Source organism: Equus quagga, chromosome 10, assembly GCF_021613505.1.
Source record: "Equus quagga isolate Etosha38 chromosome 10, UCLA_HA_Equagga_1.0, whole genome shotgun sequence".
Lineage (NCBI taxonomy): Eukaryota > Metazoa > Chordata > Mammalia > Perissodactyla > Equidae > Equus > Equus quagga.
In genome coordinates, this window is record NC_060276.1 from 84,531,933 (window position 1) to 84,558,825 (window position 26,893).

The window sequence follows — 26,893 nt, forward strand, 5'->3', positions numbered from 1 at the left end:
GGCTTTTGAGCTTTTATTACAAAAAGAAGAACATGATCCCAGCCCAGTTCTCCAACTAAAGTCACCAACTCAAAGTCTGACTTGGTCAGGGCTTCTCTGGCTGGGGACTGGGCTGGTAGACAGGTGCAGGGCTCCGCTCAGATCACCCAACACTTCATCCTCCCCAGTCCCGGGCTGGACACCCCACATATATAGAAGTAGCTCTCGCAGCTGCTCACTGGGCCTCGTTGAAGCGGGTCACCATTGTCTTGTGCAGTGTCTCCTTGTAGGACTCAGTGGAGGTGACCCCATAGGAGCTCCCTCGGGCACCCAAGCCAGAGCCCCGCACCCGTGTCTGGGCCTGTATAACGGAGGCAGGCTCTGTCAGGTAAGCCAGGTGATGGGGGCGAGGCAGGGCTAAGTGGGGAGGACTGGAGAATGGGGAAGGGATCATGGGAGACTCACTTCAATGGGTGTCACAATGCCCTGCTTCTTGCGGCCCAGGCCGCTGCCCTCTTTCCAGCCCATGGCCTGGAGCATGCGACTGCCAATGTTGTCACTGCCCAGCCCATCCCGTGTGGGCTGCTCAAAGTCCCTGCAGGGGGCAGTGGTACAGCATGAGTGACCAGCCTGCCAGCCCTGGGCCCCCTCACCTGGCCCTGGGAACTCACACGGAGGCCGCAGACATGCCACCATACTTCCTCCTCTTGGGCTCTGGCGGCTCAGGGATGCCATACTTCTCTCTGCGTTCAGCTGCACGGTCCCGGTACTTCATTTGCTGAAAGTTTGTGTGTGTGAGAATGGGGGAGCTGGTTACTATTTACAGGAAACATGGGCACAGGGGAGGGGGCCCTATGGGGAGCTGGATCTGGCTAACAATCTGAGGTCCAACATGGGCGCAAGTAGTCAGTGTAGGGGAAGTGGGAAGAAACCTTGCAAGAACAGGATGTGAGATGGCTGATGGCAGCCAGGTTGTACCCAGCTGAGAAACTTGAGTGCCAGCTGCCTAAGGGGACAGGGACTTGGCAAGAGACACAAGGGATGGGAGCCCGGGAGTGGGTCACACCTCACCTCCATGTCATTCTTCTCAAGTGCTTCCAGCTCGTTTTCTGACAGGTGGGCTCGCCGGTGAATCTCAAGGTTTTGCTGCAAGGGGGACAGGACGAGGAGTGAAGTGCCTGGCTGGCTGGGCTGGGCTGGGGTGGGCCAGGGTTCCCTGCCAAGCCTCCCTCAGTCACCTTGTGAAGCCCGGAGAGCTGCTGGTGCCGGATGAGTGCCTCCTTGCTGGGGAACTGGCGCCGGCAGAGCAGACAGGCCAGCTTCTGCCAGTCAGTGAGCTTCTCCTCTCGCTCAGGACCCCCACGTTCCTGCTCCTCCTCACTGTCGCTCTCCCCACTGTAGGCTGCCACCAGGCCCCGGGGTGGGCTCTGTAGAAATGATGGTGAGTGCCGGAGGTAAGGCTTGGCTAGATCACAGCCCCCTGCCCCCTTTTCTGCCCTGGGCACTCACTGGGCGGTCATCACTGGCCAGTTTCGGGAGGTCCATGCTGGTGTGCTGTCTCTCAGCTAGTGCTCCCTGGGGTGGAAAGACAGAGAAATTCAGGGACTCCACGGAGGGACTGGAGGGATGACGAGAATGGGGGGGGGTGTGGATGGGTGGCCACAACACACCTTCTTCTCCAGGATGGCGTAGCCGGCATCTGCGGTGGCGGACTCTCGCCTTTCATCGTCTCGCAGGGAGCTGATGGGCTGGAAGCTGTTTTTGAAGTTTTCTTTTTGCTTGTTGAGGCTGCGGGCCCAGCGTTCCATGTCCTTGGCAATCTAGGGGCCAGGGTTGGGGTGAGGTTCTCAGGAACCCTCCAACTGCTGGGGCCACCAACTCCATCCACTGCCCCTGAAGCAGCCTGCCCCTCCGTGCCCTGCAGCCTCAAGCAGAGGGTGACAGGCAGCAGTGACAGTTCCCATTTCTCTGTCATCAGTCTCCTCATCAAGCCCCCTTCTGGCTTTGCCCCCATCCTGCTGACACGCACTCACACTATTATGTTCGCTGTGTATTTTCACTTCATCATTCTAAAATGCACATGATGGCTTTCTCTGTGCATAATTTTAATTTACATGCCTGATACTACACCACATTCCATATTCTGCATTCCCCCCAGGCACAAGACCATTTTTAGAATTTACCAGGTTGCCAAGGGAACACTTAGTTCTTGTTTCTAAGTGCTACACCCAGACTGTCAAAAACTCTTCCTCCACAGACAGACACTGAGGTTCCCTCCAACTGCCCACTGCTCTTAAACACTGCGATAGCTGTTTTCCTGCTGCCCCCCGAGGGGCCTGCAAGCAGTTCTCTGGGACATACACACACATAGACACAGACGCACATGAGTGGGGTTCAGGGCCCAAAGGAGTATGCATGCCTGTTCGCTTCCACACACAGGGCTAGCCTGGCTTCAGGCATGTCTGTACCAGCCCATACTCCCACCAGCAGCGTGAAGGTTCCCACTAGGGGACAGGAAAGCTGACACGGCTCACCTTGGATGGCACTGGCCACCTCAGGGAGGTGGGTAGCCTTGCCACATACTGAGGAGACTGCCCTGGCTCAAAGTCATGCAGCAAAGGGCAGAGCTGGACCAGGAGCCTGGTCTCTCTTGAGCACAATTACTGCCTACGTATTCATCCCTGCAACCCCCCTCCCTTAGCAGTGGAGGATAACAGATGACAGAAATGCATTCATTGCGAGACACTGAACAGCCAGCCAGTGACTGCTGGACTCCAGTCTTCACCTGTTGGGCTGTCTTGGTCTTGTGCTTCTCCTTCTTCTCTTTGCCCTCCTTCGAGGGTGCCCCCGTCTCCTTATGCCCATCGGCTGACTGCTCCAGGGCAGGAACATAGGTTCGTCTTTCCCCATCCCAATACAGGTATTGCTGGCTCTGAGCGTTGTAGTAATACTGGGGGAGGGGTAGGAAGGAGGGGGCATGAGGAAAGACCTCGAAAAGAGGAACTGCTGGACCCCCCTCCCTCCCCATTCCCTGGGCCGCCCTATCACCTGGGAGTTGGGGTCATAGTAGAGACCGGTCTGGGGGTCATAGTAGTAGCCGGATGTCTCATCGTACTGGTAGGTGGAGACATCAGGAACAGCTGAGGGGTGAGAAGAGGGGGTCACACTCATCTCTGCTTTGTTAAGGAACTCCCCAACCCCCACCCACAGGCTGTGGCTACTCACGGTACTGGCTGTAGGACTCCTGGGCAGTGGGGCTGGTGGCCGGTGGCAGAGCAGAGCTGGGATGGGTGGGGCTCTGGAGCTCAGATTTGAGCACAGCGGGTGACATGATGGTGTATGACTGGTCACAGGGCCAAACAGGAGAACAGGGCTCAGTGTCTGTCACTGCTCCCTGTGCCCCCCTAGGATCCCTCCACCTGTCCCCCCCAGGATCCCCCTTGAGCTCCCTTACCTGGCTGTTGGCAGCAGCACCCTGGCTGCCACTTGCCTCGGCTGCTGACTGCTGGTAGATGCCAGGAGCGGCACCAGGCTGAGCACGGGAGAAAGCCTGCAGTGACACAGAGTCTGCCCCAGGCTCCAGGGAGGCCTCAGGACCTGTAACGAGAGACAGGGAGGGAGGAGAAAGCCTGTGAATGGCAAAGCCCAGGACCCTATGCCTGCCGGCCCCCACAATGGACTCAGGGAAAGATGCTGGGGCTCACCTGTTCCAGCTGGGTCCCCTTTGGTTCCAGTAATGCCGGGGCCCTTGGCGCCCTTGAGGTAGCCATGGGCATAGAGGGAGGACTCTGTGCCCTGGGTGCTGCCATAGCCCTCATCCTGTTGGTAGTAGCTGTAGTCGACCGGTGGCTCCTCGGGGGTGGCCCAGGCACCCTCCCCACCCTGGGAGGCCTAAGGGGCAGGTGGGAGGGACTCATTAGCAGAGGAGGGAGTGTGGGGGGAGAAGACCCTGCGCTAAGAAGCATCTGCCCACAGGTGATGCTAGTGTCTGTCTGCTGACAGAAAGCATGCAGCCCTCAGACAAGTGAAACACGAGAGCCACCCACAGCATAGCAGGGCAGCAGCAAAAACAAGACCGGGAACCAAGACGCTCGCCCAAATGCTCCAAGGGCTGACACTGGTGTGTGTGCTGTGTGGTACGTGTGCTGGGCATCAGACCAAGAAGATATCATCCTCCCCTCCTTTATTCTCAACTCCCAATTTTCTTTCAGCTATTTACAAATTCCTTTCTATTAAAGAAGTTGTAATAATTCAGGATGACAAAATAATTACAAAACAGAAGAGAAAAGCAGTCACAACAGTATTGAAAATGAAAGCCTGGGAGGAGGTAAGTGGGAAGGGAGCTGCAGCGAGGCCCTCAAAGCCTACAGTAGCCAGTGAGAGAGGGTTTGGTTCCACAGAGAGCCAAAACTGCAAGCCGGCCCTCCTGTTGGCAGAGCGGGCGCAGGAGGGTCGAGGCAGCCCAGGTATCGGGATGCTGGGGTAATGGGGAGTCTTTGAGTACCTGTGAGATGGCCCACTGGGCCGCGGCAATGGCAGTGCTGGCCACAGAGGCAGCATTGATGCGACTGCCTTCGTTGGAGGCCATGTCCCTGGGGAGGATGTCAGAGACTGGGAGTGAGATGGGAGGCCCCAAGCTGGGGGGCAAGCTGGGAAGGGACACAGGTGGGGCCCTGACCTCTTAGAACCCTTGGCAAACTCAACGTTGATGGTCTTGCCGTCGATGGTGAGCGGCGGGTGCAGAGCCTGCAGGATCTGCAGAAGCTGGGCTGCCTCCTGGGGGAGGAGGGGAGGCAGGGGCAGAAGGGTCAGGCCCGGGGAGGCCCCCGGCTCCATTGCCCCATTTCCAGGCTTGGGGCCGCGGAGGGGAGCTAGAGTCAGGGTCCCTCCTCCCCACCCTGGGGGCCGGGACCCTGGCTGCCCGGCCCCCCCCTGTGCCGCCCTCACCACGATGGTGGAGAGCTGGATGAAGGCGAAGCCACGGTTCAGTTGGGTCTGCTTGTCCTTGATGACGCGCACATTAGAGGAGGACAGCACCGCGTAGGGTGCCAGGGCCCCCAGGATGGAGTCCATGGTGCTGTGGGGGTTCAGGTTGCGCAAAATGATGGCTGCAGGAAGGGGCCCAGCATTAGGAGATATTCTGCTCCAGCCCTACCCTCTGGTGGTCCCCCATTGCTCCCTCTCCTCTGGCCTCCACATCTTTGCACCTGCTGCTTCCTCTTGCCTCTTCCTCCTGGATAAACTCTGCTTGCCAGTCCAAGTCCCAGCTTGGTTGCTCACCTGCCGAGAACCTTCCCAATACACCCCCAAAGTCGAGTGGGGCAATGCTCCTCCCCTACTCTCCTTGTATTACGTTTGTCCCCCCACCAGGTGGAGACCCCTGGAAGGACTAGGTCCTGATCATCACCAACTCTCTGGCCTCGGAGAGACCAGCCCAGACACCCTAGGGCAGGGACGAAGGAGGAAGGAACAAGGGACTCACTGTCATTGGCGTTCTCTGAGCTTGGCTCCGAGCCCTGTGACAGGGCTTGGGAGGCCAGCACTCCCTGGGCCTGGTAGGGCTGTGGCAGGGGAAGCAGGCCCTGGCTTAGCTCCCGTCCACCCAGTGGCAGCGTCTGCTGATCCAGCCTTGCACCCAGGGGCAGCTTCTGCTCTGCCTCTGTCAGGGGTGGCAAAGACAGGCTGGTGACAAAAGGGGAGGCTCCAAGGCTGGTCACCCTCCTCCCAGAGCACTGGCCCCTGACCCTTCTCCCCATAGTGATCAATGTCCCAAGGAGAGGGGGGTAGTAGGGCCTCACCTGACTTGGGCACACCACATTTGAAGCACTTCTCGCGGCGTTTGAAGTTCTGGACACCACACTGTGAGGCACAGGCCAGGCCATCAGAGGGGGTGGGGCTTTCCAGTGCGCCCTCCAAACTTGGATCCAGAGATCCCCCAGGGAACCCCGAAACACCCCGGGAAGGAAGGTTCCAGGGTCAGGGGTGGTAAGGGGCTCTAGGGCTCTGGCTGTCATTCTCCGTCCTGTGAATCTTTCCTTTACACAGTCTCAAATTTGTCCTCAGTGCCACCCCCTCAACTCAGGAATCAACAACTCCCTCACCTGTTACAACTGCCGCCTCCTCTGAAGTACTAACTCCAAGGACTGCCCCCCAATCACGTCTTTTTAGTAGGTTCCTCTTCCCAAAACTTGCTTCCTTGTTCAGAAATCTTCAACATTTCCACCCCTAAAAGCCAGTAGCCCCTCTCTTGCCAGACTCCCACCCCTCCTTTATCTTGAGGACTGGGTCAGATCCCGCCGCTCTTGAGAAATTTGCCTTGGATAGTCCAGCCTCCAGAGACCCCAGCTGCCACCACATTTCTATCTCTGTCCCACGGTCAGGTACTGAGCACTGCTCCTGTGCCAGCTCTGCCCCGCACGCCTAGGATGTGGCCTCTGGCCTCACAGCCTAACAGCAGGGAGCAGATGCAGCCCAGAGGACAGGTTAGTCTGTGGGGACAGGCACCAACGGGGGCTCAGGGAGAGGAACAGACCAAGAGGGATGCGGCTCACTCGGGTGGGGACAGTCAGCAGGGATGTTTGATCTGGGAGGCCCAGAAGTTTGGTTTGGTTTGCTTATGCTGGGAAGCGATTGCTAGCAGAGGGAACAAGAGATTTTCCTAGCTGGAATAGGAGGATGAGGAGAAAGGCAAAGGCCGAGGCTGGAGAGGGAAGGTGATGCTAGATTATGGAGGATCGTCATGCTTAAGCTCAGAGTTGTGGGGGTTTTAAGTGGAGAAGGAGGGACGTGGTCAGAGGTGGTTTTGAGGAATGTTACAGGTGAGAGGGAGGGAGAAAGACTGGCCTGGGCAGTGGGAATGGGAAGGGAGGGTACTTCTGTGATGGAAGTGATAGGACCTGGTGAGCAAGAAGACGTGGGGGATAAGGGAGGGGAAAGAAGAGAATTCCTTGGTTTCAAGGAGCATCTGAAAACATAGGAGGGATAGAGTTCCACTGTCACTTTGTCCCTATCTTCCCAGAGATGTTCTACACCCGCCTTCTGACATTATTGTTATTTTTAACAAACAGGCACCATGCCCCTTACTAGGCAGCGTCCTTCTTGGGAAGAGGGTTGGGGCCTCCACAAGCTCTCAGTCCTCCTCTTAGGTCTCAGGACTGCCAGCCAGCTGTGGCAGGTGGAGCTATGGAGTCACAAGGCTGCCTCGGGGCTGCTTGTGAGGCTGGCCCCAGGGGAGACCTGAACCCATGGTGGCAGCCATGACCACTGTGATTAGGAGCAGGTCACAGCTCAAGGCCAACCTATGGTTTCACCTCTCTGAACCTCAGCTTCCTCTTACAGAATATGACTGCAAACCCTATAGCTTGTACCCGCCTCAGGTGGACATGGCTTTGTCAGAGTGGCCTTCAAGGTTGGGTCACCTGACACAGGCTCTCAGGTTGTCCTGCACTTTCCTTCAGGATAACAGCCGACATTAAATGGTGCTAACTTTGGGCCAGGTGTTGTCTCAAGGGTTACCCTCTCGTCGCCACATTTTAATCTTCCCAACCACCTGTGGGGAGAGGTGGCATTACTGTTCACACTTTGGAGATGGGGAAAGTGGGGCAAAGAGAGGTTAAGTCCCCTGGTCAAAATCAAGGCAGATCTGGAAGAGACTAATTTCAGCCAGTTTAGCTCTGAAGTCTACATTTCACACACCACGTTATGTCTACACTGTCACCAGTCAGTCATTTACGTAAGTATTTGTTGAAAGTCTACTGGGACTTCAGGCAAGATTGTGCTTCATGAGGGCAGAGCCTGGTGCTGAGTGAAAGCTCAGTCCACACTGGTGGTGGGGGCGTGGCACGGAACAGTGGCTACCTGAGCTGAGCCACTCCTCAATGCCCATGCCACCTCAGAGACTCCAGGGAGACAGAGACGTTGCCACCACTGCTGCTGCTGTCTCTATCCATGGCAACCACTGCCCACCACCCCTGTACCTTATTACACAGCCAGTCCTCATTGATCTTGGGCTTGGGGTCGCTGTAGTGCATGGACACCTTCTGGCCCAGGATGTTGAGGGAATGCTGCGGGAAAAAGCAGAGCACAGTGAGGCCCAGGCAGCAGTGCCCCACGCACCGTTTCAGCACAGGAGAAGAGAGTGAGCGAGCCCTTCAGCTGGATGGATGAGGGACAGGGAACGGAGGGAGGTCGGAGAACGGACGAGGGAAGAAGGAAGGGAAGGAGGGAGGGAAAGCGCCACAGCCCTTGGGCGCAGCTGTTTGCTGCCTTTCCCGGCACGCACACATGAACACACGCCACCAGGCACACAGTGCTCGGCTGACCAACGCTTGCCGGACAGTGGGGAAAACCCCCCACTCGGCCCTGACACTGCCAGGCCACACCCAGGGCCAGGACTACACAGGCTACACTTGGGATGATGGGGGACGGGGAGGGGAGGGTGAGGAGGGGAGAGAAAGAGAGAAAAAGCGCACACGCGCTAGTGCTGGAGAAGGGGAAAAAGAAAGAGCCATATTTAAAAGATGGAAGTTCCTGCTGTGAGGCTGTCTTCCTGTGGCTGGCTGGGTCCTGGGCCCAGGCACTAGCCTATGGACTGGCAGAGATGGCCCCAGGGCCGCCCCTGCTGAGCCCGTTCCACCACATCCGCCCCTTCCTCCCGAGGCTTTCCTTCAGTGTTCCACACCAGTGAGCTGGGCTCTGGGTGGGCCAACAGAGCAGATCCTTGGGTCTCTGAAGGTCCCAAAGCTGCTGGGTTGGGAGCCTGTGCCAGGTTGGGGGAGCAGGCTCCCTTCCCTTCCCAAGGGCACAGCTCCTTGCTGAGAAGGCAGGCCTGCCCCTAGGAGAGCAGGGGCTAGCAGTGACTCCTGTGGGGGTAGGTGCAGTGGGAGGGGTGGGGCAACTGAAGTGAGTCCCAGTGAACGAAACTATCACATTTGACTGGTACTTTAGATCAACAGAGCAGTGCTGGCCTCTCATGTGGAAATCAAAGGGCCAAATTCACATGCGGGGAGAGAGCTGGCAAAACGGGACTTGCTAGTTAGTGTGCCAACAGCTAAGTTTCCCGGTGGCTGGATTTCCAGTGGTGCCTGAGAGGAGAATGAAGTCCTGGCTCTGCCTAACCCCAGAGCAGGGCAGTCCCCCAGGGAGTGGGAACCTTGGTGGAAAGACCCCCCTGGCAGCCTTTCTCTAAAAGCTCAGCCGGGAGAGGTGGAGGGACAGAGCTAGTGCCTGGCGGTGGGAGGGGCCAGTGGTGAGTGTGGATTCTTGATGGGAAGCCCAGTGGGTAGCGAGAGATGGGAAGAGGAGATAGTGAGGATCAGGAAGGGGGAGAGAAAGGGGGCGGGGGGGGGGGGTGGGACACAGGGCCACAGGGCAGGGAACTGTGTCCATAAGAATCAGGCGATGGGGAGCGCTCGATTACAAAGTAGTATTTGTTTGGGGGGGGGTTCAAGTGCGGCAAAGCAACCTGATTGGCTTCCATCCATCGTGTAGCGTCCTGCAAGTGACTAAACTCGACGAAGGCGAAGCCCCGGCTCTGACCTGGAGACAGCATTCAGATACAGACGCAGTGGGTTAGTCAACAGCTTTGGACACACGGCGTTCCCGGGGGCGGGACCCGAGGGGAGAGGACCAGGGGCAGAGAGGGAAGGGGAGAGAGGAGAAAGGAAGAAAGGGAGAGAGAGAAGCAATCAGAGAGAGAAAGACCAGGGGGTGGGAGGCAAGGTAGATGGCAGGAAAGAGGGAAGGGGGAGGGAGGAAAACAGCTGGAGAGAGGTGGGCTGGGGGGAGGGGGTGGAGATACACACGCACCAGCTGGGAAGAGAGAGAGATGGGGCTCAGGCAAACCTGCCTGGCCAGCCTGTGGTGACAGAGACGGAGAGAAGGAGCTGGGAGGGAAAGGGTACAAGTAGAAGCCTGTCTCCAGAGAAGGAAGGAGGGCAGATGGGCAGACTGCTGGCTCCACATAGGCCAGAATAAATAACCGAAGGGCAGGGCCAAGTACAAGGCCAGGGGCGCCCAGGAGGGGCCCTGTAACATGTGTTTAATCAAAGGAGCAAAAGAGAAGCTTGGCCAGGCAGCTCAGTGAGGCTAGGGCTCCAGCCCATCAGAAACCAGGAGGAGTTAGGGACCTAACGTCACCTCAGCCTCACCACAGTGCAGGGGAGGTGGGCCTCACCAGGGAGCCACCTCAGGGCCAAGCTGGGAAGATTACAGCCACCCACAGTCCAGGTCCTCCCAATGAGCAGGAGAACGGGGGCCAGGATTGGCCAGGCAGACAGACCTCAGAGTAAAGAATCAGTGGGTGCCTGGAAGAAGTGCCCAGGGCCACAGAGGGGGCTGCACCTGGGACATCACCTTGGGGAGAGAAAGACCAGAATCCTGTCAGCGTGTGGTTTGGCTGGGGTGAAGCAGAGAAAGACCTATGTGCTACCAAGAGAGACCCCAGGCCTGGCTAGGGTTGGAAAAGGGATCCAGGGCTTGAGGCCGTAGGAGAGCAGCTCCTCCTTTGGAGGTGCACACACAGGGAGGGCTTAGACGTGGCAGGGCTTCGGGGAGCATGCTTGATCTCCAAAAGAACAACTGTTAAGATGTACAGGAGAATGGAATGGTATAGAGAGAGAGACAGAGAGAGAGAGGGAGGGAGGGAGAGAGAAAGAGATGGAGGTGTGGGGAGGAGAGAGACTGAGAGATGGAGAGAGAAGCCCAGGCAGAGTGAGGCCCCACTGTGCCTGCCTTCGGGACCTGGGCCAGAGGTCCTGCAGAGACAACTCCCCCCCACCACCCCGCTAACCTCAGGCCAGCTCCAAGCAGCCTACAAGAGGGAGGGAGGGAACAAGTGAGGCCAGAAATCCTGGCTGCTCCTTGGGATGTGCTCTTGGAGAAGAGCCATCCCCTGCCTTCCCTCTTGGGACACATGGGTGGGGCCATGTCAGACCTCCTTTCTGGTCAGAGGCTGTTACCAGAAAAATATGGGGGAGAGCAAGGGCCAGGGGAAGGAGAAGAAAGAAGAGGGAAAGGAATATACTGGGCGAGGTCACCATCTCAGATACTCAGAGTCCCAAAGAGGAGGTTCCCTGGAGCCTGGCCCTGGCCCTGCCCCCGGGTAGCACTCAGCTCTGCTCAGAGCTGCACCCCCTCCCAGACAGCCCCGTGCAAGAGGCTGTTGGCCGGAGCTGTGAGGAGAGTGGGGTGAGGGGGAGAGAAGAAAAGAGGGTACCCCCAAGCTGCCCATTCCCAGCTGTGGCAGGAAGGCAGGGTAGGGAGGGTGAGGGAGAAGGCAGAGGCAGGAGGGAGACTCGGAGGCTGAGGCTGGCCAGTGGAAGGGGAGGGCACTGGGAACAAAAGCTCACCTGAGGATTTGTTCCTCATCAGCCGGACCTCCCGTGCTTGGACGCCGTGGGACTGCAGCTGGCCACGGATCTGTACGGGGAGATACAGATTGGGGCGGGCTCAGCACAAGGTGGACTGCTGGGTATCTGAGTCTGGCTGGAGGCTTCCAGCACCTTGAGGGGTCATGGGTGATGTGCACACGTTATCTCCTCTCCCTCTCTCAGGGCTCTTCCCCGAGTGACCGCAGCCCCAGACTCACGCCCAGTCCCCAGTCTTAGCTTTCCGTCCCAGACTCGCAGAGTGAGTCAAATGAAGAAAGAGGCATGGGGCAAGGTGAAGCATGGCAGCATGATAACCCTCAGGGGCAGAGAACAATAGAGGAAGTGAGCCAGCAGCTCGAGAACGGTGGGCAGGGGTGGCCTGACAACACGCTTGGTGCGGCCACAAAGTGAGGAAAGCTAGGATGTGATTCTGGCCCTTCGCCAAGGTTCTGCCCTCCAGCTTGCTCCAAAGAGACCCATGACACAAATATCAAACTGGGAAGGACTAGTCAAACCCCAGCCACGTGCCCTAGACCGAGTGGAGCAGTAACTTTGGGTGGAGACAAGGAGTGGTCACAGGGTTTGGAAAGCTTCCTGGATGAAGTAAGCCAGAGGGAAGCTGCAGAGATAATTTGGGATTTGGACCAGGTGAGGCAGGGTCTCTAGGCCAGTGGCACCTCTTGCAGAAGACTGGGAGCCTGTGCCAGGCATTCTCGGGCAGCAGTCTTAATGCCTCTGGGCCTCAGTTTCCTCATCAGGTTAAAGAACAGAAAGAAGATTAAATACACTCACATACATACACGTGCGCACACACACATGGATGGAAAAGAAAGACGCACAGAGGAGCTTATCAGGACTGTAAATACCAGGGAGGGCTCAGGAAACAGCAAGAACCTGAGTTCTGGGGTCCAGCTTCCCAAGTTCAGACCCCAACTCCTCTCTGTCACTCATTGGCCATGGGACCTGGGGCAAGCCACTTCACTGCTGGGGGTCTGGCTTCCTCATCCATAGGTGGAAATACAAAGAGTACCTTCCCCGCAGGGTAGCTGTGAGGATTAAATCAGACCTGGCGTGTGGCCCACCCTGTGATAAATCCTCAATAAACAGCAGCACTCAGCCACCGACTAACCCTGAACAGGGCAGTGGGCCAGACTTGAGAAGCTCTCAAATACACAGGTGGGCTTTTCTTTGGGACAAAATGGGCAGCCAGCAGATTTGAGAGGATTGCTAAGCAGAGACTTCATGGGGGGCAGGGAGAAGGAGGAGAATCAGGGAGGCTGGTGAGAAGACTATTCTAGCAGCCCTCTGGGGTTTCACTGGTGCTCATTAGGGAAGTCCGTATGAGAAGGAAACAGGAGAAAAGGGATGAACATGGAAGGGAAAGTCATAAAGGAAAACAGGGCGGGGAGCTGACAGCAGCAGTGAAGGAAGTCAGAGAAGAACTCAAGGCCCTGGGGCCAGGCCAGCAGGGAGATCTGATGGTGACAAAAGAGGGCAGGCAGTGGGGAATGAGAATAAAACCTCAGAAAAGCCCACAGGGACCATCCTTACTCCCAGGGCTGCAGGGCCCCTGCATCATCTCTGCCACCAGCAATACCTGGCACCGGGCCTAGTGAGTATCTGGCCCTCAATCAACATACGCAGAATGGATGGATGACCAGTGGAATGTGCAGGAGGAATGCTCTGTTCCCTCCCACACCCACCACCGCAGCCCCTTGGCCAAGCCAGTCTATCCCACACTTCTCCCTTCCAGATCAGGAGATGACGGGGCCTGCCCAGAGGACGGATCAGTGCTGGGGTACAGGAGCCGGTGGGGAGAAGGGATGAAAGGTACAGAGGTCAGGGGTGAGGGAGAAGTTGAGGGCCCTGGAGGAGACCCAGCCTGGCCTCCTGCTCTGCTGCCTGCCCGGGGCCACGGGGGGCACGTACGTCATCCTCAGTGGCTGCCTGTGGCAGCATCCTCAGCATGACGATGTTACTGGCCTTCTCCTCCTCCTCCTCCTCCTCATCCTCCTCCTCCTCCTCCCCTTGCTCGGTCCGATAGTCCTGGTCCCGATAGTCGCCGTCTCGGGGGAAGCCTGGCGGGCCGGTGGGGCTGTGCCTGTGCCGCCGCCGCCGCCTACGCTGAGTCTCGGAGCCCGGGGAGGCCTCGTAGGAATCCTGGCCGACAGAATGAGATGAGAGACACCAGGCGGGCAGTCAGTCTGGGGTGGGCCTAGGGGCTGGCCGCTGGCTCTCTGAGGCAGGCAGGCTCTGAAAGCCAGGGGTGGGCGGGCTCCGGCTAAAGGCTCGGGGCAGGCAGGGTGGGTAGGCCCTGGACTGCAACCCTTCTGGGGTTTGAAATTCTCCCCGGGACACTTTTGGGGGCTGCCTTGTTGGGGAGTGGGGAAAGGCCAGTGGCAGTACTGGTGTGGAGGAGGAACTCCCACAGACAGGTGACCAGACACCGCTTAAACCTCCTTGGGAAGAGATGGTCTGGGGTTGGCACACTAAACCCTGCCCTCCGTTTGTCCCTGCTCCTCCCTCGGCAGGTCAGCTAGTACATGCACAATTGTTCCTTGTACCACAGAAGGCCACACATCACCTGGGCCTGGGCCTTGCAACAAGTTGTGGGTATAAGAATAGCTTAAGATCTGGGCCAGAGCCAGTCAGCAGGGGCTGGCAAAGGTGTGAGGGCCATAGTCCCTGATCCTCTGCCTGGCCAGTCCTCTATCACCACTAGGCTCCCTCCTAACAGAGTGTGGTCGTTGGGTTCTTGGGGATTGCCCAACCCATCATTCCAGGACTACGCAGGCTGGGCCTGGGTCCACACCCTTCCACCCTCAGGGGGGCCAGATAACTCAGTGCTCCACTCCCATTCTTCTCAACAGGTTCACCCAGAGCCCACCTAGTGCCCTGCCAACATCCAGGCACAGCTCACACCTGCCACTGGGGAAGCTTGGCTGCCCACCACAGGGGTCTTTGAATAGCCACCCAGGGCTAGGTTTGCAAGAGTATGTTTCCCACCCTATGGGATAGGAAATCTGCTTGCTTGGACCATGGCCCTGACCACCCCCTCAAAGTGGGGCTCCCCAAGGCAAAGCTGCTTCTCCCCCTCAGATGGAGGGTCCCTGCTGGTGAGCATCATGCCTCCCCCTTCAGGCTAGGGCTAACTCCCCAACATGAAACTGGCTACCCCTGAGCTCCAAGAAGAGGCCCAAGGGGGTATTTCCCTTCTGTCAAGGGGCTCTGCCACCACTAGGAATGCTCACCGCTGGCCTCCTAGAGCTGCTCTGCTTGGTGATATCCAGTTTCCCAGTTGCCCTCCCAACTCCAGACGCCGGGTCCCACGTAAGAGGCTCTTCAAGGGCCCCAAAGTGTCTGGGAGCAGGCAGTCTAGGGCTTGCAGTAAACCATGGACCCAAACTGAACACCAGGGAAGAAGGGAGAGAGGTGGTGGCCAGGGGCCCTCCGAAATATAGAGTCAAGCATGTGGAAGTCGGGAGACCCAACTGGGGAGAGGAGCCCTCAGAGAGGGGAGTGGGACAGACCCTCCAGGCGAGGCAAAGCCATGGAGCACAGTCCGAAGGCATGGGAGCTGAGAGGTACCTGCTCACGGTGCTGCAGCCAGACAGAGGCCCTGCAGGAGCCTGCCCACCCAGGCCCGGCCCTCACCTCTGCACTCTGCTCCTCAGACGAGTCGTCATAGTCGTGCTTGCCCTCCTGGCTGCCGTACTCGCGGGGATACGAGCGGTAGTCCATGTCCCGGTAGTCATGGTCTCGGCTGCGGTTCTCCCCACCATCATCCTGCGAACGGTCGGTGGCTCCATAGCGGCCAGTCCTGTCTCCACGACCACCTCTGGGGGAAGAAGGATGGGGAGGGATTGGAGGGTAGTCCTTTCTGAAAGGTGAGAGTGACCCCCTCTCACTCACTCCCTCTAGACCTTCAGCCCCACTCCCCAACAGGGATCCCTAGATCCTGACCCTGCGGGGCGAGCTGGATCCCACTTCTCTCCTTCCTTCCCCCTCTCTCCAGTCCAAGCTTGTCTTCCTTTAACGGGCCCTCAGTGTGGCGTCCTAACTGGTCTCCTCACCTCCACCCAGGCCTCCCCAAGTCATTCTCTACACTCCAAATGTGAGTGAGTATTCTACAAAGCAAAGCCAATCGAGCCCAATCATATTGCTCCCCTCAACAGCTCCCTCTTATTCTCAAGATGAAACACTGAAATGCTCACCAAGGTCCTATAAGGTCTCCAGGGTCCTGTGGGGTGAGGTCCCTGCCGACCTCTCTCCCTCCACTTCATCGCACACTGTGCCACCCTGCCCCTCTGTTTCACGGTCACCTTGCTAGCACTGGCAGCTGTTGTGTTAAAATTACTCCTGTTGCAATAACTGTAAAATAATTATCTCGAAGTTGATTTAACATGCATTTCTTTGATGATTTAAAAAATCAATAGACTGTGACTTCTGGGGAATGAGTGAGGGATAGGGCTCACTGCCCTATCCCCAAAGCTTACCTTAGTGTATAGTACTCAGTAGGTAACCAAAAATGATTTTTTTGATAAAATAATAATTCAAAAAGTACTCTAAAAGCAACCAATACATGTTACTTAAAACAAGAAAAAACAGATACCACAGTAGACTACTTCTAACAGGATCCCAATGCTGGTCAGGAATGACACCAGAATGTCCATTATTGAAATCATTATTAAGTTATTCTAAAATACTAGCTAAAACAATTAAACAAGGGAAGGAAGAAAAGAAGTTAAAAGCTGGAAAGCAGAAGGTATAACTACCATTATTTGTAAATGATATGAGAATATGCCTGCAAAGCCTAAGAGAATCAACTGAAAAATGATTACAAATAATAAATCAGTAAGGGTGCTGGGGATAAAATTAATATACAAAAATAAATACCCTCCCTGTATTCAGAGACCCACTGTTTAGAAAACAGGAAGATGCCAAGTGTAACCGCATTAAAAAGGTTAAATACCAAGCCAGCCCTGATGCCCTAGTTGGTGAAAGTTTGGCATGCTCTGCTTCAGTGGGCCAGGTTCGGTTCCTGGGCACAGAACCAAACCACTCGTCTGCCGGTAGCCATGCTGTGGTGGCGGCTCACACAGAAGAACTAGAAGGTACTTATAACTAGAATATACAACTATGCACTAGGGCTTTGGGGAGGAAAAAAAATTGTGGAAAAAAAAGGTTAAACAGCTAGATATGTGCAAGATCTTATGACTATACTTCACACATACAAACCAGGATATATTTGAAATGGGTCAAAGATTTAAATGGAAGAAATGAAACCATCAAAGTAGAAGAAAATGCAAGATAATTTCTTGATAATCTTGAAATGGAGAAAACTATGACCCAAATCTAGAAGCCACAGAAGAAAATATGATTAAATCTGACTATATAAAAACAAAACACTTCTGCTTTGAAAAAAACAAAGACCACCATAAGCCAAGTCAGGATGAACTGGGAAAAAATATGGGGAAAGGAAGAGAATTCACAGAAAAGAAATACAAATGATTTATATTTGACAAGATGTTCTCTCTCACTCATAATGAAAGATGAAAATTAAAACTACACTGGATAGACCACTTTTAAATAAGCATTTAAAATTCACTTTTGTATATTTTTAAAATCATTTTTATTGTGGCAAAATAACAAATTTACCATTTTAACCTTTTTTTTTTTTTTTTGAGGAAGATTAGCCCTGAGCTAATATCTGCTGCCAATCCTCCTCTTTTTGCTGAGGAAGACTGGCCCTGAGCTAACATCTGTGCCCATCTTCCTCCACTTTATATGTGGGATGCCTACCACAGCATGGCTTGCAAAGCGGTGCCATGTCTGCACCCGGGATCTGAACCGGTGAACTCTGGGCCGCTGAAGTGGAACGTGTGCACTTAACGGCTGAGCCACCGGGCTGGCCCCTTTACCATGTTTAAGTGTACAATTCAGCACCACAAAATACATTCACAACGTTGTATAACCATCACCACTATCTATTTCCAAAATCTTTTCATCCTCCCAAACAGAAACTCCATACTCATTAAACAATAACTCCTCCCTGCCCCTGCAACCTCTATTCTACTTTCTGTCTCTATGAATTCGCCCGTTCTAGGTACCTCATATAAGTGGAATCATATAATATTTATCCCTTTATGTCTGGCTGATTTCATTTAGCATAATGTTTTTAAGGTTCATTCATGTTGAAGAATGTATCAGAATTTCATTCCTTTTTACGGCTGAGTATGTACATATGTATGGTATATACCATATTTTGGTAATCCATTCATCTGTTGATGGACACCTGGGTTGTTTCCACCTACTGGTTGTTCTGGGTATTGTGAATAACGCTGCTATGAACACCAGTGTATAAGTATCTGTTTGAGTCCCTGCTTTCAATTCTTTTGGGTATATATCCAGGAGTGGAATTGCTGGATCATATGGTAATTGTATATCTAATTTTTTGAGGAACAGCCAAACTGTGTTCCACAGCGGCTACACCATTTTACATTCCTACCAGCAAAGCACAAAGGTTCCAATTTCTCCACATCCTCACCAACACTTGTTATTTTGCATCTTTTCATGTGCTTATTAGCCATTTGTATATCTTCTCTAGAGAAATGTCTATTCAAGTTTTCTGCCCATTTTCATTTTGTTTGGTGAGGAAGATTGGCAACAGACGCCAATCTCTTTTTGCTTGAGGAAGGCTGTCCCTGAGCTAATATCCGCGCCAATCCTCCTCTATTTTGCATGTGGAATGCCGCTGCAGCATGGCTCGATGAGCGGTGCATAGGTCCACACCCGGGATCTGAACCTGCATTTTGCCCAATTTTGAATTGGGTTTTTCTGTTGCTGTTGTAGGAGTTCTTTATAGATTCTGGGTGTTAATCCCTTATCAGATATATGATTTGCAAACACGTTCTCCCATTCTGGGGGTTGTCTTTTCACTCTCTTGAATAGTGTCCTTTGATGTACAAAAATTTCTAATCTTGATGAAGTAAAACTTCCTTAATAATTTTAGATTTATGGAAAAGTTCAAACAACAGAATTCTTGTACACCCTTCACCCAGTTTCCTCTAACGTTAAGAGAACCATGGTACATTTGTCAAAACTAAGAAGTTAACTGTAGACTTTATTAGGATTTCACCAGTTTTTCCACTGCTATGCTTTTTTTGTTCCAGGATCAAATCCAGGATACCACATTGCATGTAGTCATCACGTTCCCCTTAGTCTCCTGTGGCCTGTAAGTTTCTGTCTTGCCTTGTTTTTTAATGACCCTGACAGTTTTGAAGAGCACTGGTCAGATCTTTTGTAGAATGTACCTCAACTTGGATCTGTCTGATGTGTTCTTGTGATTAGAGTTGAGGTTATCGTTTTCTTGGGAGAAGAATACAATAGAGGTGAGCTGCCCTTCTGATTGCATTGTATCAGGGGACACATGATATCAATGTGACATCACTGGTGATGTGGACCTTGATCATCTGGTTGTGGTGGGGTCTGCCAGGTTTCTCTGCTGTAAAGTTTCTCCTTTTCCCTTTCTACATTCTATTCTTTAGAAGCAAGTCACTAAGACCAGCCCACACTCAAGAGGAAGGGAATAAAGCTGTACCTCCTGGAGTGGGGAGTATCTACGTATGTTATTTTGAATTCCTCTATAAGGAAGATTTGGGATAGAACATTTTTAACTCAACATATCTGCAAAAGTGCAAATGTTTGATAAACTGTTGGCAAGGCTGTATGGGAAATAGTCACTCTCACATTGCTGGTAGGAGTGACCATGGAACAAGCCCTCTGCAGGGAAATCTGGCAAGAGCTGGCAAAACGAAAAACCTATATATCCTCTGACCCCCATTCTTCTCCTGGGAATTTAATGTACTGATATACTTGCATACAAACAAGACATTATTCAATGCAGCACTGTTTATAACAGCAAAGGACAAGAAATGACCTAGAAGAATCAGGAAAATTCCATTAAAAAGAAAAGACTAATGGGAGGGGGGGAGGAGCCCTACTGAATATTAAAACATATTATAAAGGTGGAACAATCAAAACACGAATGGAAAGATCAGTAAACCAAATAGAGTCCATAGTACACACAAACACATGGGGAAATTTAGAATAAGCCAAAGGTTGCATTTCAAATGAATGGGGGAAAATGGATTAGTTATAAATGCTAGTGATGATAACTGTCTAGCCCAGGGATCAGTAATCTACAGCCAGTGGGCCAAATCTAGTCACCTAAATAAAGTTTTCTTGAACACAGCTATACCCATTCATTTCCATATTGTCTGTGGCTGCTTTCAGCTGAGTAGTTGTGACAGAGACCATATGATCTGCAATGCCAAAAATATTTACTATCCTTTACAGAAAAAGTTTGTTGATCTTTAAGAGAATAAAGTTGTTTACTGACCTCACTTCTTACACCAAGTAAATTCTAGATGGATCAAAAATTTAAATCTCTGAATAGAAACCATAAAAATATCAGAAAGAAAACATAAGAAAAAAATCAATCACCTCAAAAATGGGGAAGGCCTTTCTAAGCAAGACAAAACCCAGAAGTCATTACAAAAAAAAACCCTGATAAATCTGGCTTCATAAAAATTTTAAAATATCTAAAGTGTAAAAAAAGCCCATAAATAAATAAATGTGATAAAGTAAGTATGCTAAAATGTTAACGGCAGAATTCAGTGGATGGGTACAGTACAGAGGTGTTTACTATAAAATTCTTTTAACTTTGCTTATGCTTGAAACTTCATAATAAAATATTGGAAAAACACCATAAAGCTAAAAGATAATTAATGGGGAAAATAAATGTTTCCAGACATTTGGGTTGGTTTCCAATGTTTCATAGTTGTTTGTTCATTCATTTCCTCATTCAGCAAATATTAATGTAACATTTGCTATGTGTCAGGCATCATTCTAGGTGCTGGGGACACCGCTGTGAACAAAATGAAGTCCCTGTCCTCGTGAGCTCAGCTTGGAACCCAACCTGTTTCTTTATGATAAATGCCTTGACAAGAAGTGGCTGGTATGAGTGGTATGAGTATTTTTAAGGTTTATGATACAAACAAGTTTTTTCATGTTTATTTACTATAGGTATCCCTCACTATTTGAACTCTAGTCATCCGAATTTAAGAACTGAACAGGTTTGAATCAATGGTCCAATGAAATCCTGAACTCTGACATTCACATCTAAACCAAATACATTTGGCTATGGAACTCTTGCTGTCTAAACTCAGGAGGGAATGATTCAGGTCCAGTGGCCACAGAGCACTTTGACTAAACACTTTCCAAAGGCAGACCCCGTTTATAATACATTTCTAGGAAGCTGGACTGAAGTATCATATATGAGGACCTCCACAAAATGAGATTTCTGGAAAACATAAAATGCCAAAATTGGCAGAAGCAGTAGACAAAGTGATAATAAAAAACCCAGGCCCTTTTAAAGGTGAGTTTTACCGAGCTTCCAAGGGACAGATCACTCCTATCCAACTTTCTCCAATAAAGAGAGAAACACCAAAAGCTGCCCAATTCATGTCATGAGGCTACCCTGATTCAATGCCAGATAAATACTAGAAAAGGACACTAAGAGGGCCACCTCACTAATGAACACAGATGCAAAATATCCTAAATAATACAATATCTAATCATCTAATCAACGTGTTTTAAAAATATATATAACATTACTAAAATAAATTTTCAGCCAAAAATTCATGAGTAAACATTAGAGAAACCCCAATTGAGAAACACCTACAAAGCAACTGACCTGTACTCTTAAAACATATCAAGGTCATAAAAGACACAGAAAGACCGAATAACTGTTCTAGACTAAAGGAGACTAAAAATACAAAATAGCTCAATGCAACACACGATCTTGGATTGGATCCTGGATTACAGAAAAATAGCTATAAAGGACATTATTGGGATAACTGATGACATCTGAATATGGATTTTATATAAGACAAAAGTATTGTATCAATGTTAAATTTCCTGATATTAGTAAGTGTACCACGGTTATGGAAGAGAAAGTCCTTGTTCTTAGGACACACATGCTATAGTACTTAAGGGTCATGTCTGCCACTAACTCAAATGATTCACACACAAAAAATGTTATGTATACAGAGGGGGAAGGGGCAGGGGGAGGGGAATAAGGGGGAGAGGAAGGGGGAGAGGAAAGGACACAGGGAGAAGGAAAGGGAGAGGTGGAAGGAGCGGGGAGGGGGGGGGAGGGGGACTGAGGGAAGGAGGGGCACGCACGTAGGTAGATAAAGCAAATGTGGCAAAATATTTACAATTAGTGGCTCTTGGTAGAGAATATATGGGAGTTCATTGTACCTGTAACTTTTCTGTAAATCTGAAATTTTTTCAAAATACGTTATACACATACATACCATGATCGAGGAGGGTATATCTTAAGAATGCCAAGGATGTAATTTAATGCAATTTATGAAATTAGTGGATAAAAGGAGGAAAAATGCATGTAATTATGAAGTTCAATACTCATTTCTGAGCAATCTTAGCAAACTAAGATCAGAGAATTTCCTTGATTTATTAAAGGCTACATTCTAAAAGCCTACAGCACACGTCATACTTGATGGCTAAGCAGACGGGGCTGCCTATCAGGCCTGGACTGACTACCTATCTGCAGATGTCCTTTATGGGAAAGAAAATAAACTATATTGTTTCAGCTACTATTCTTTGGATTTTCTGCTACAACCTGCCAAAATGAATCTTAAATTTGTGCAGCCAGCATCACTGACATAAAAGAAAATAAGCTGTCAATGAAAACTACTGAAATACTTAGGAATTACTTTAATGAACAATATGCAAGACCTGTATTTTCAGTTATTCAGATTTTTATGTCTCTCAAATGAAATTTAAGTTAGTTAGTTTAGAGGTCTTGAATGAGATGGTTACTTACAAAGATGACAATTCTCCCCAAATTAATATATAAATTCAATGCACTCTCAATCAAAATTCTGGAATGTTTTTGAGGGACTTGATACACTTTTTATATGAAGCTCCACAAATGGCTAAACTGACTTTGAAAAATAAGAGGAAAGTGGGCGCTATTAAGACACTCTATAAAGCCACAATAATAAAAACAGTAAGGTTCTGGCATAAGAATGAGCAAACGGACCAAGGAAACAAATCAGATCACTCAAGACAGATTCATGTACAAGAGGGAACTTGAAATGAGATGAGGTACCACAAGTCAACAAAGAAAGAATGGACTATTTAGGAGGTGGTACTGGGAAAACTGCCTACTATATGGAGGAAAATAAAACCAGAACCCACCTTACACCATATTCAAAAGCAGACTCTAGATGGATTTAAAGACCTCAATGCAAAAGGTAAAACTATAGAGTGAAGACAATCTTTGTGATCCAGAGGTAGGAATGGAGAAGATTCTAAAAGCACAGATCCTAAGACAAAAAAGTGATGAATTTTAGCACATCAAAATTAAGAACAGGTATCCAACCGTGGGGGAATCATTAAGTAAAAGGCAGTAGGCACACCCCACGGTGTCCTTGGGGCCAATTAGAAGCAAAGCACTAATATACACACGGCAATATAGACAGATCTTAAAAATGCAGCGCTGAGTAATACAAAGTTTAGGAAACAGAATGAAGACTGCAGCACTCTGCCATTTGTGTAAACTGAAGACACAGACACTCAAAACAACACTACATATTTTAGAAGGATACATTTCAAACATGACAGAGCAGCTGCCTACAGGTATGGGAATTGGGAATAAAAAGGAAAAAATAAATATGGCAAGAGAAGGCCTTGTACCGACCTATGACAGACACCTACCTTGAACTGGAAAAGTAAGGTTAAGTCAAATTTCGGCACTTGAGGTCCTTTAAAAGCCAAAAGAAAGCCAGTAGCTTTATTTGCTAAATAAAGCCTGAAGCAAGTATGTCACCTACTCAAACTCAGAAACTGCCACAGAGCACCTCCAGTGAATACCACCCAAAACTGAATGCCTTTCAAAAGACGTTTTTCAAGAAAGTCAAGACTGAATAACACTAGATGATGGCCACATCTCAAATTTGGGCTCACTTTTCAGAAAACAAAATACTATAATTCTCTATTTTTTAAAAGGGGTGGCAGTAGAAGAAACCCTTTGTAAGACAGTAAAAAAATTATTTCATCCCTTTTTGTAAATCTACTGACTTTCAATAGAGGCTTTCTGGGCGAGTTAGGTCTGCCTTCCTTTGCAATCTTAAAACATCAGCAATAGATCAACTGCATTGGAATCAACCGGGGTGATCCAGTAGGATGGTGGTAAGGGTATGGCTCAGGATCTCTGTATTTTACCAAGTGTCCCAACTGTTTCTTGCTCATACCCGAGTTTAAAACTAACTGTACGAGAGCGTCCCTTCCGAGAGAAGTATCATGCCAACTGCAGCCCACCCCATCCCTGAAGTCTCCTGCTGTCTGACCCGGCTTGCCCCACGTTTGTCCGGGACAAATTCCTGACTCTGAAGGCACCACTCTCATCTACCCCTCAAACCAAAACTACAGCCCACACCTCTCCCCTGAGGATCCACAGGCGCTTGCAACCCACCACCCATCTGCCCTCCACCTCTGCCTGTCCTTCTGCAGTGGCTGTCCACACCTTGGTGAATGGCACCACCCAGCTATTTGGGTCACCCAAACTGGAAACCTGGGTATTAGCCTCCATTCCTTCCTTTCTCTTGATCCTTTCCCATCCTCACAACCGAGCATGCCACCAGTCAAGCTGTTTTGTAATCACCTGGAAACTGTGTAGTCTCCCTTGTGAGACCCTGAGTAACAAGGCTGCAGTCTTATCTATCTCATTGCCTACTGCACTCCCAGAGCCTAGCACAGGTCCTGGTTCACAAGAGACGCCAAACAAATGCCTGCTGAAAAGAAATCAGTCATCTGCTGCGTTGTTACCTCTGCCTGGAAACTCCCTCCTAGCACCCTCCTGGATCGATTCTCACATGGGGACAAGCTGAGGCTGCTTGGTGGTGATGGGAGTGGGTAACTCACCGTCTTTCATACTCCATGTCCTGATAGGGCCTGCGGGGACTGCTGGGACCCCTCCTCAGCCGCTGGCTCCGTTTCACTTCCCAGCCGCCCCCGCTGCTGCCACCATGATCTGCCAGCCTGGGTGATGTCTCCTGCAAGGACTCTAAGGAGAACGGAAGAAAGAAAGGGGTCAAGGCAGTCGGGGCAGAGAGGGCCTCCTTGAGAAACCCTCATTGTCAAGCCTCTCTGCTGTCCCTTAGCTCAGGGATGTTGCTTTCCAACTCCTCGTGCTCCTGCGGACCAGAGCAGGAAGGCAGCCCCTACTTGGCCTGCTCCTTCCTTTCCCCACAAACGTGACGCCAGAGCTCAGTGGCCTAGAAATAGCAAGGCCTTCAGCAGACAGGGAACAGACCTCATGGTGCCACCCATTCGGCGACCACGGCTTTGCCATCTGAGACTGGTAGACAAGTTCAAGCCCCAAGCTACCTGCCCAGGGGCACTCTCGGTGCTAAATGACTTGTCTGAGACCAGGCATGTTAGGCATGGAGGCAAGACTTCACGACGGGAGTCTCAGGCACCCACCAGGCTCCTTCGATGGGCCCTCAGGTGCCATTTCATCCTCCCAACAAGATGCTGGCTGTCCCCTACAAGACGGCAGGAGAGGGGCCAGCCCCGTGGCCGAGTGGTTAAGTTCGAGCGCTCCGCTTCGGCGGCCCAGTGTTTCTCTGGTTGGATCCTGGGCGCGGACATGGCACCCCTCATCAGGCCATGCTGAGGCAGCGTCCCACATGCCACAACTAGAAGGACCCACAACTAAAATATACAACTATGTACCAGTGGGCTTTGGGGAGAAAAAGGAAAAATAAAAATCTTAAAAAAAAAAAAGATGACAGGAGACCACAAAAGGCTTAGGGGGTGAAGGGGCTAATGTGGCAACGAGACAGCTGCCGCCTCCCTGGGCTCCTAGCCAACACAGCTTTGACCCTCACAAGGCAACTGGCTCAGCCCTGAGCCCTGTCTCTTAGGTGCAGCCAGGTCCCAAGACGGCTCTCCCCGCAGAGTTCTAAGCTCAAGTTATTCAGAGGCAAAAAGGAGTCCTTGCGGAAGCTGTCCCAAACCACTGTGCTATTCTGCTGGGATGGAAGGACAGTCACCTCACCCAGCCCTCAGGGCTGCTGTGAGAACTAGGAAGTCTCAAGAACCATGTGATCCGGCCAGGGGTCATCTCGAAGTATCCCAGAATCTTCAGGCCCCACCCTCTGAAAAAGAATCAGGCACAGCCGGGCCGTAACAGCACCTGCCCAACACTAGATTGCCACCACGCCTTTCCTTCATGTACAGTATACACACACAAATTTTTTCCTCATCTTCAAGCCACAGGGAACCAGAGTTACCTGCTCCCGGATGGAGAGAGTTAGAATCACAACCCCAGCGGAGAAAAGCCAGATACAAACCCTTCAGTAGACTCTGGCAAAGCGGCCAGTGTCACACACTGGTATCCACAACAGATAGGAACCAAAGTCACAGACACGAGGCCGAAATAACTACGGCCCCAAATCACAGACAGGAACCCACAATAAATCCGGGCCAAAATCACACACTGAGACCCCCTTTCAAGGGATGAGCGTCAGTCACAGATACGAACTGCCAAAAAGAAGAGGCAGTAAGTCAAATACACATTCCTTGCACTCCCTCTCCACCCAGTAAATGGGTTAGGGCCAGTCGCCAGAAGACTCCCTATGGTTAAGGACTCCTCCCTATGGATAAGGACCAGAGTTATAGACACGCGCCAAGGATAAAGACTAGAGTCATACCGACGTTCTCCCTCTCCCTCCCACCGAGAATAAGGACCAGAGCCGCAAAACACTTTCCCACGGGTACATAAGTACCAAAGTCACACAGAGCAGACAGCACACCCCCTCCCCTATGGATAAACAGCAAAATCGCAGACACCCGCTTCCCCACGGATAAAGTTCGATGTCGCAGACACAGTAAGCCACAGTAGCCCACTCTCATCCGTCCCTCCCTTCCCCCAACCCGCGTGCACCCTTCCTGTGTCCCGATCGCGCACGCGCTTCTGCTCTCAAAAGGGGGGAAAAAAGACACCCCCTCCCGGGCTCAGACAGTGCACGCATCCCTCGGTTCCGCGCGTAGCCCAGGCCTGGGCCCGCAGTTCGCCCTCGCACCTCCTCGACACTCCGCCGCCCCCGGCCCCTTACCTCCGCCCCCACGACCAGCGTCGACGCTCACCTTCTCGGCCCGGGCTGTCAAGGGAGGGCTCCCAGACATCACCTCGGCCCGCTGCCACCTCCTCCAACTCTCCCAGCTCAGCCGGAGCCGCTCCGGGCAACAGCCAAGTCCAAGGCTGGAGGCAGGAGGGCAAAGGAGCGGGGAGGGGAGAAGCGCCAAGAGCGCTACCCTCCCCGGGAAACCCACTGCCGCCTACTCCCCGCCGGCCGCGATCCCCAGCACAAAATGGCGGCGACGAGAAGGGAGCCGGCGCTCCGACCACCATCCACCTACTAAGGGAGCGCGCTCTGGCTGGCCTCGTC

At 51.7% G+C, this 26,893-nt stretch overlaps 1 protein-coding gene across 5 annotated transcripts; it reads right to left on the reverse strand.

Annotated features, from left to right (window-relative positions):
* RBM10 (RNA binding motif protein 10) lies at nt 1–26,893 on the reverse strand. Of its 5 annotated transcripts, none has more exons than XM_046673105.1 (24): nt 26,592–26,893; nt 24,363–24,504; nt 15,003–15,186; nt 13,278–13,508; nt 11,328–11,397; nt 9,443–9,516; nt 7,956–8,042; nt 5,778–5,838; nt 5,462–5,638; nt 4,930–5,087; nt 4,658–4,755; nt 4,484–4,571; nt 3,684–3,870; nt 3,434–3,576; nt 3,205–3,322; nt 3,028–3,119; nt 2,765–2,929; nt 1,650–1,799; nt 1,489–1,554; nt 1,218–1,406; nt 1,051–1,125; nt 651–757; nt 445–574; nt 1–340 (listed from the first exon to the last, which is right to left on the reverse strand). In XM_046673105.1, the coding sequence occupies exons 1-24, from the start codon at nt 26,854–26,856 to the stop codon at nt 215–217; spliced, it is 3,183 nt and encodes a 1,060-aa protein (XP_046529061.1). In that variant the 5' UTR covers nt 26,857–26,893; the 3' UTR covers nt 1–214. The 5 variants fall into 5 exon arrangements, with proteins under 5 accessions (XP_046529061.1, XP_046529060.1, XP_046529062.1 ...); XM_046673104.1 differs by having other exon boundaries at nt 4,927–5,087; XM_046673106.1 differs by having other exon boundaries at nt 4,927–5,087; nt 26,561–26,776.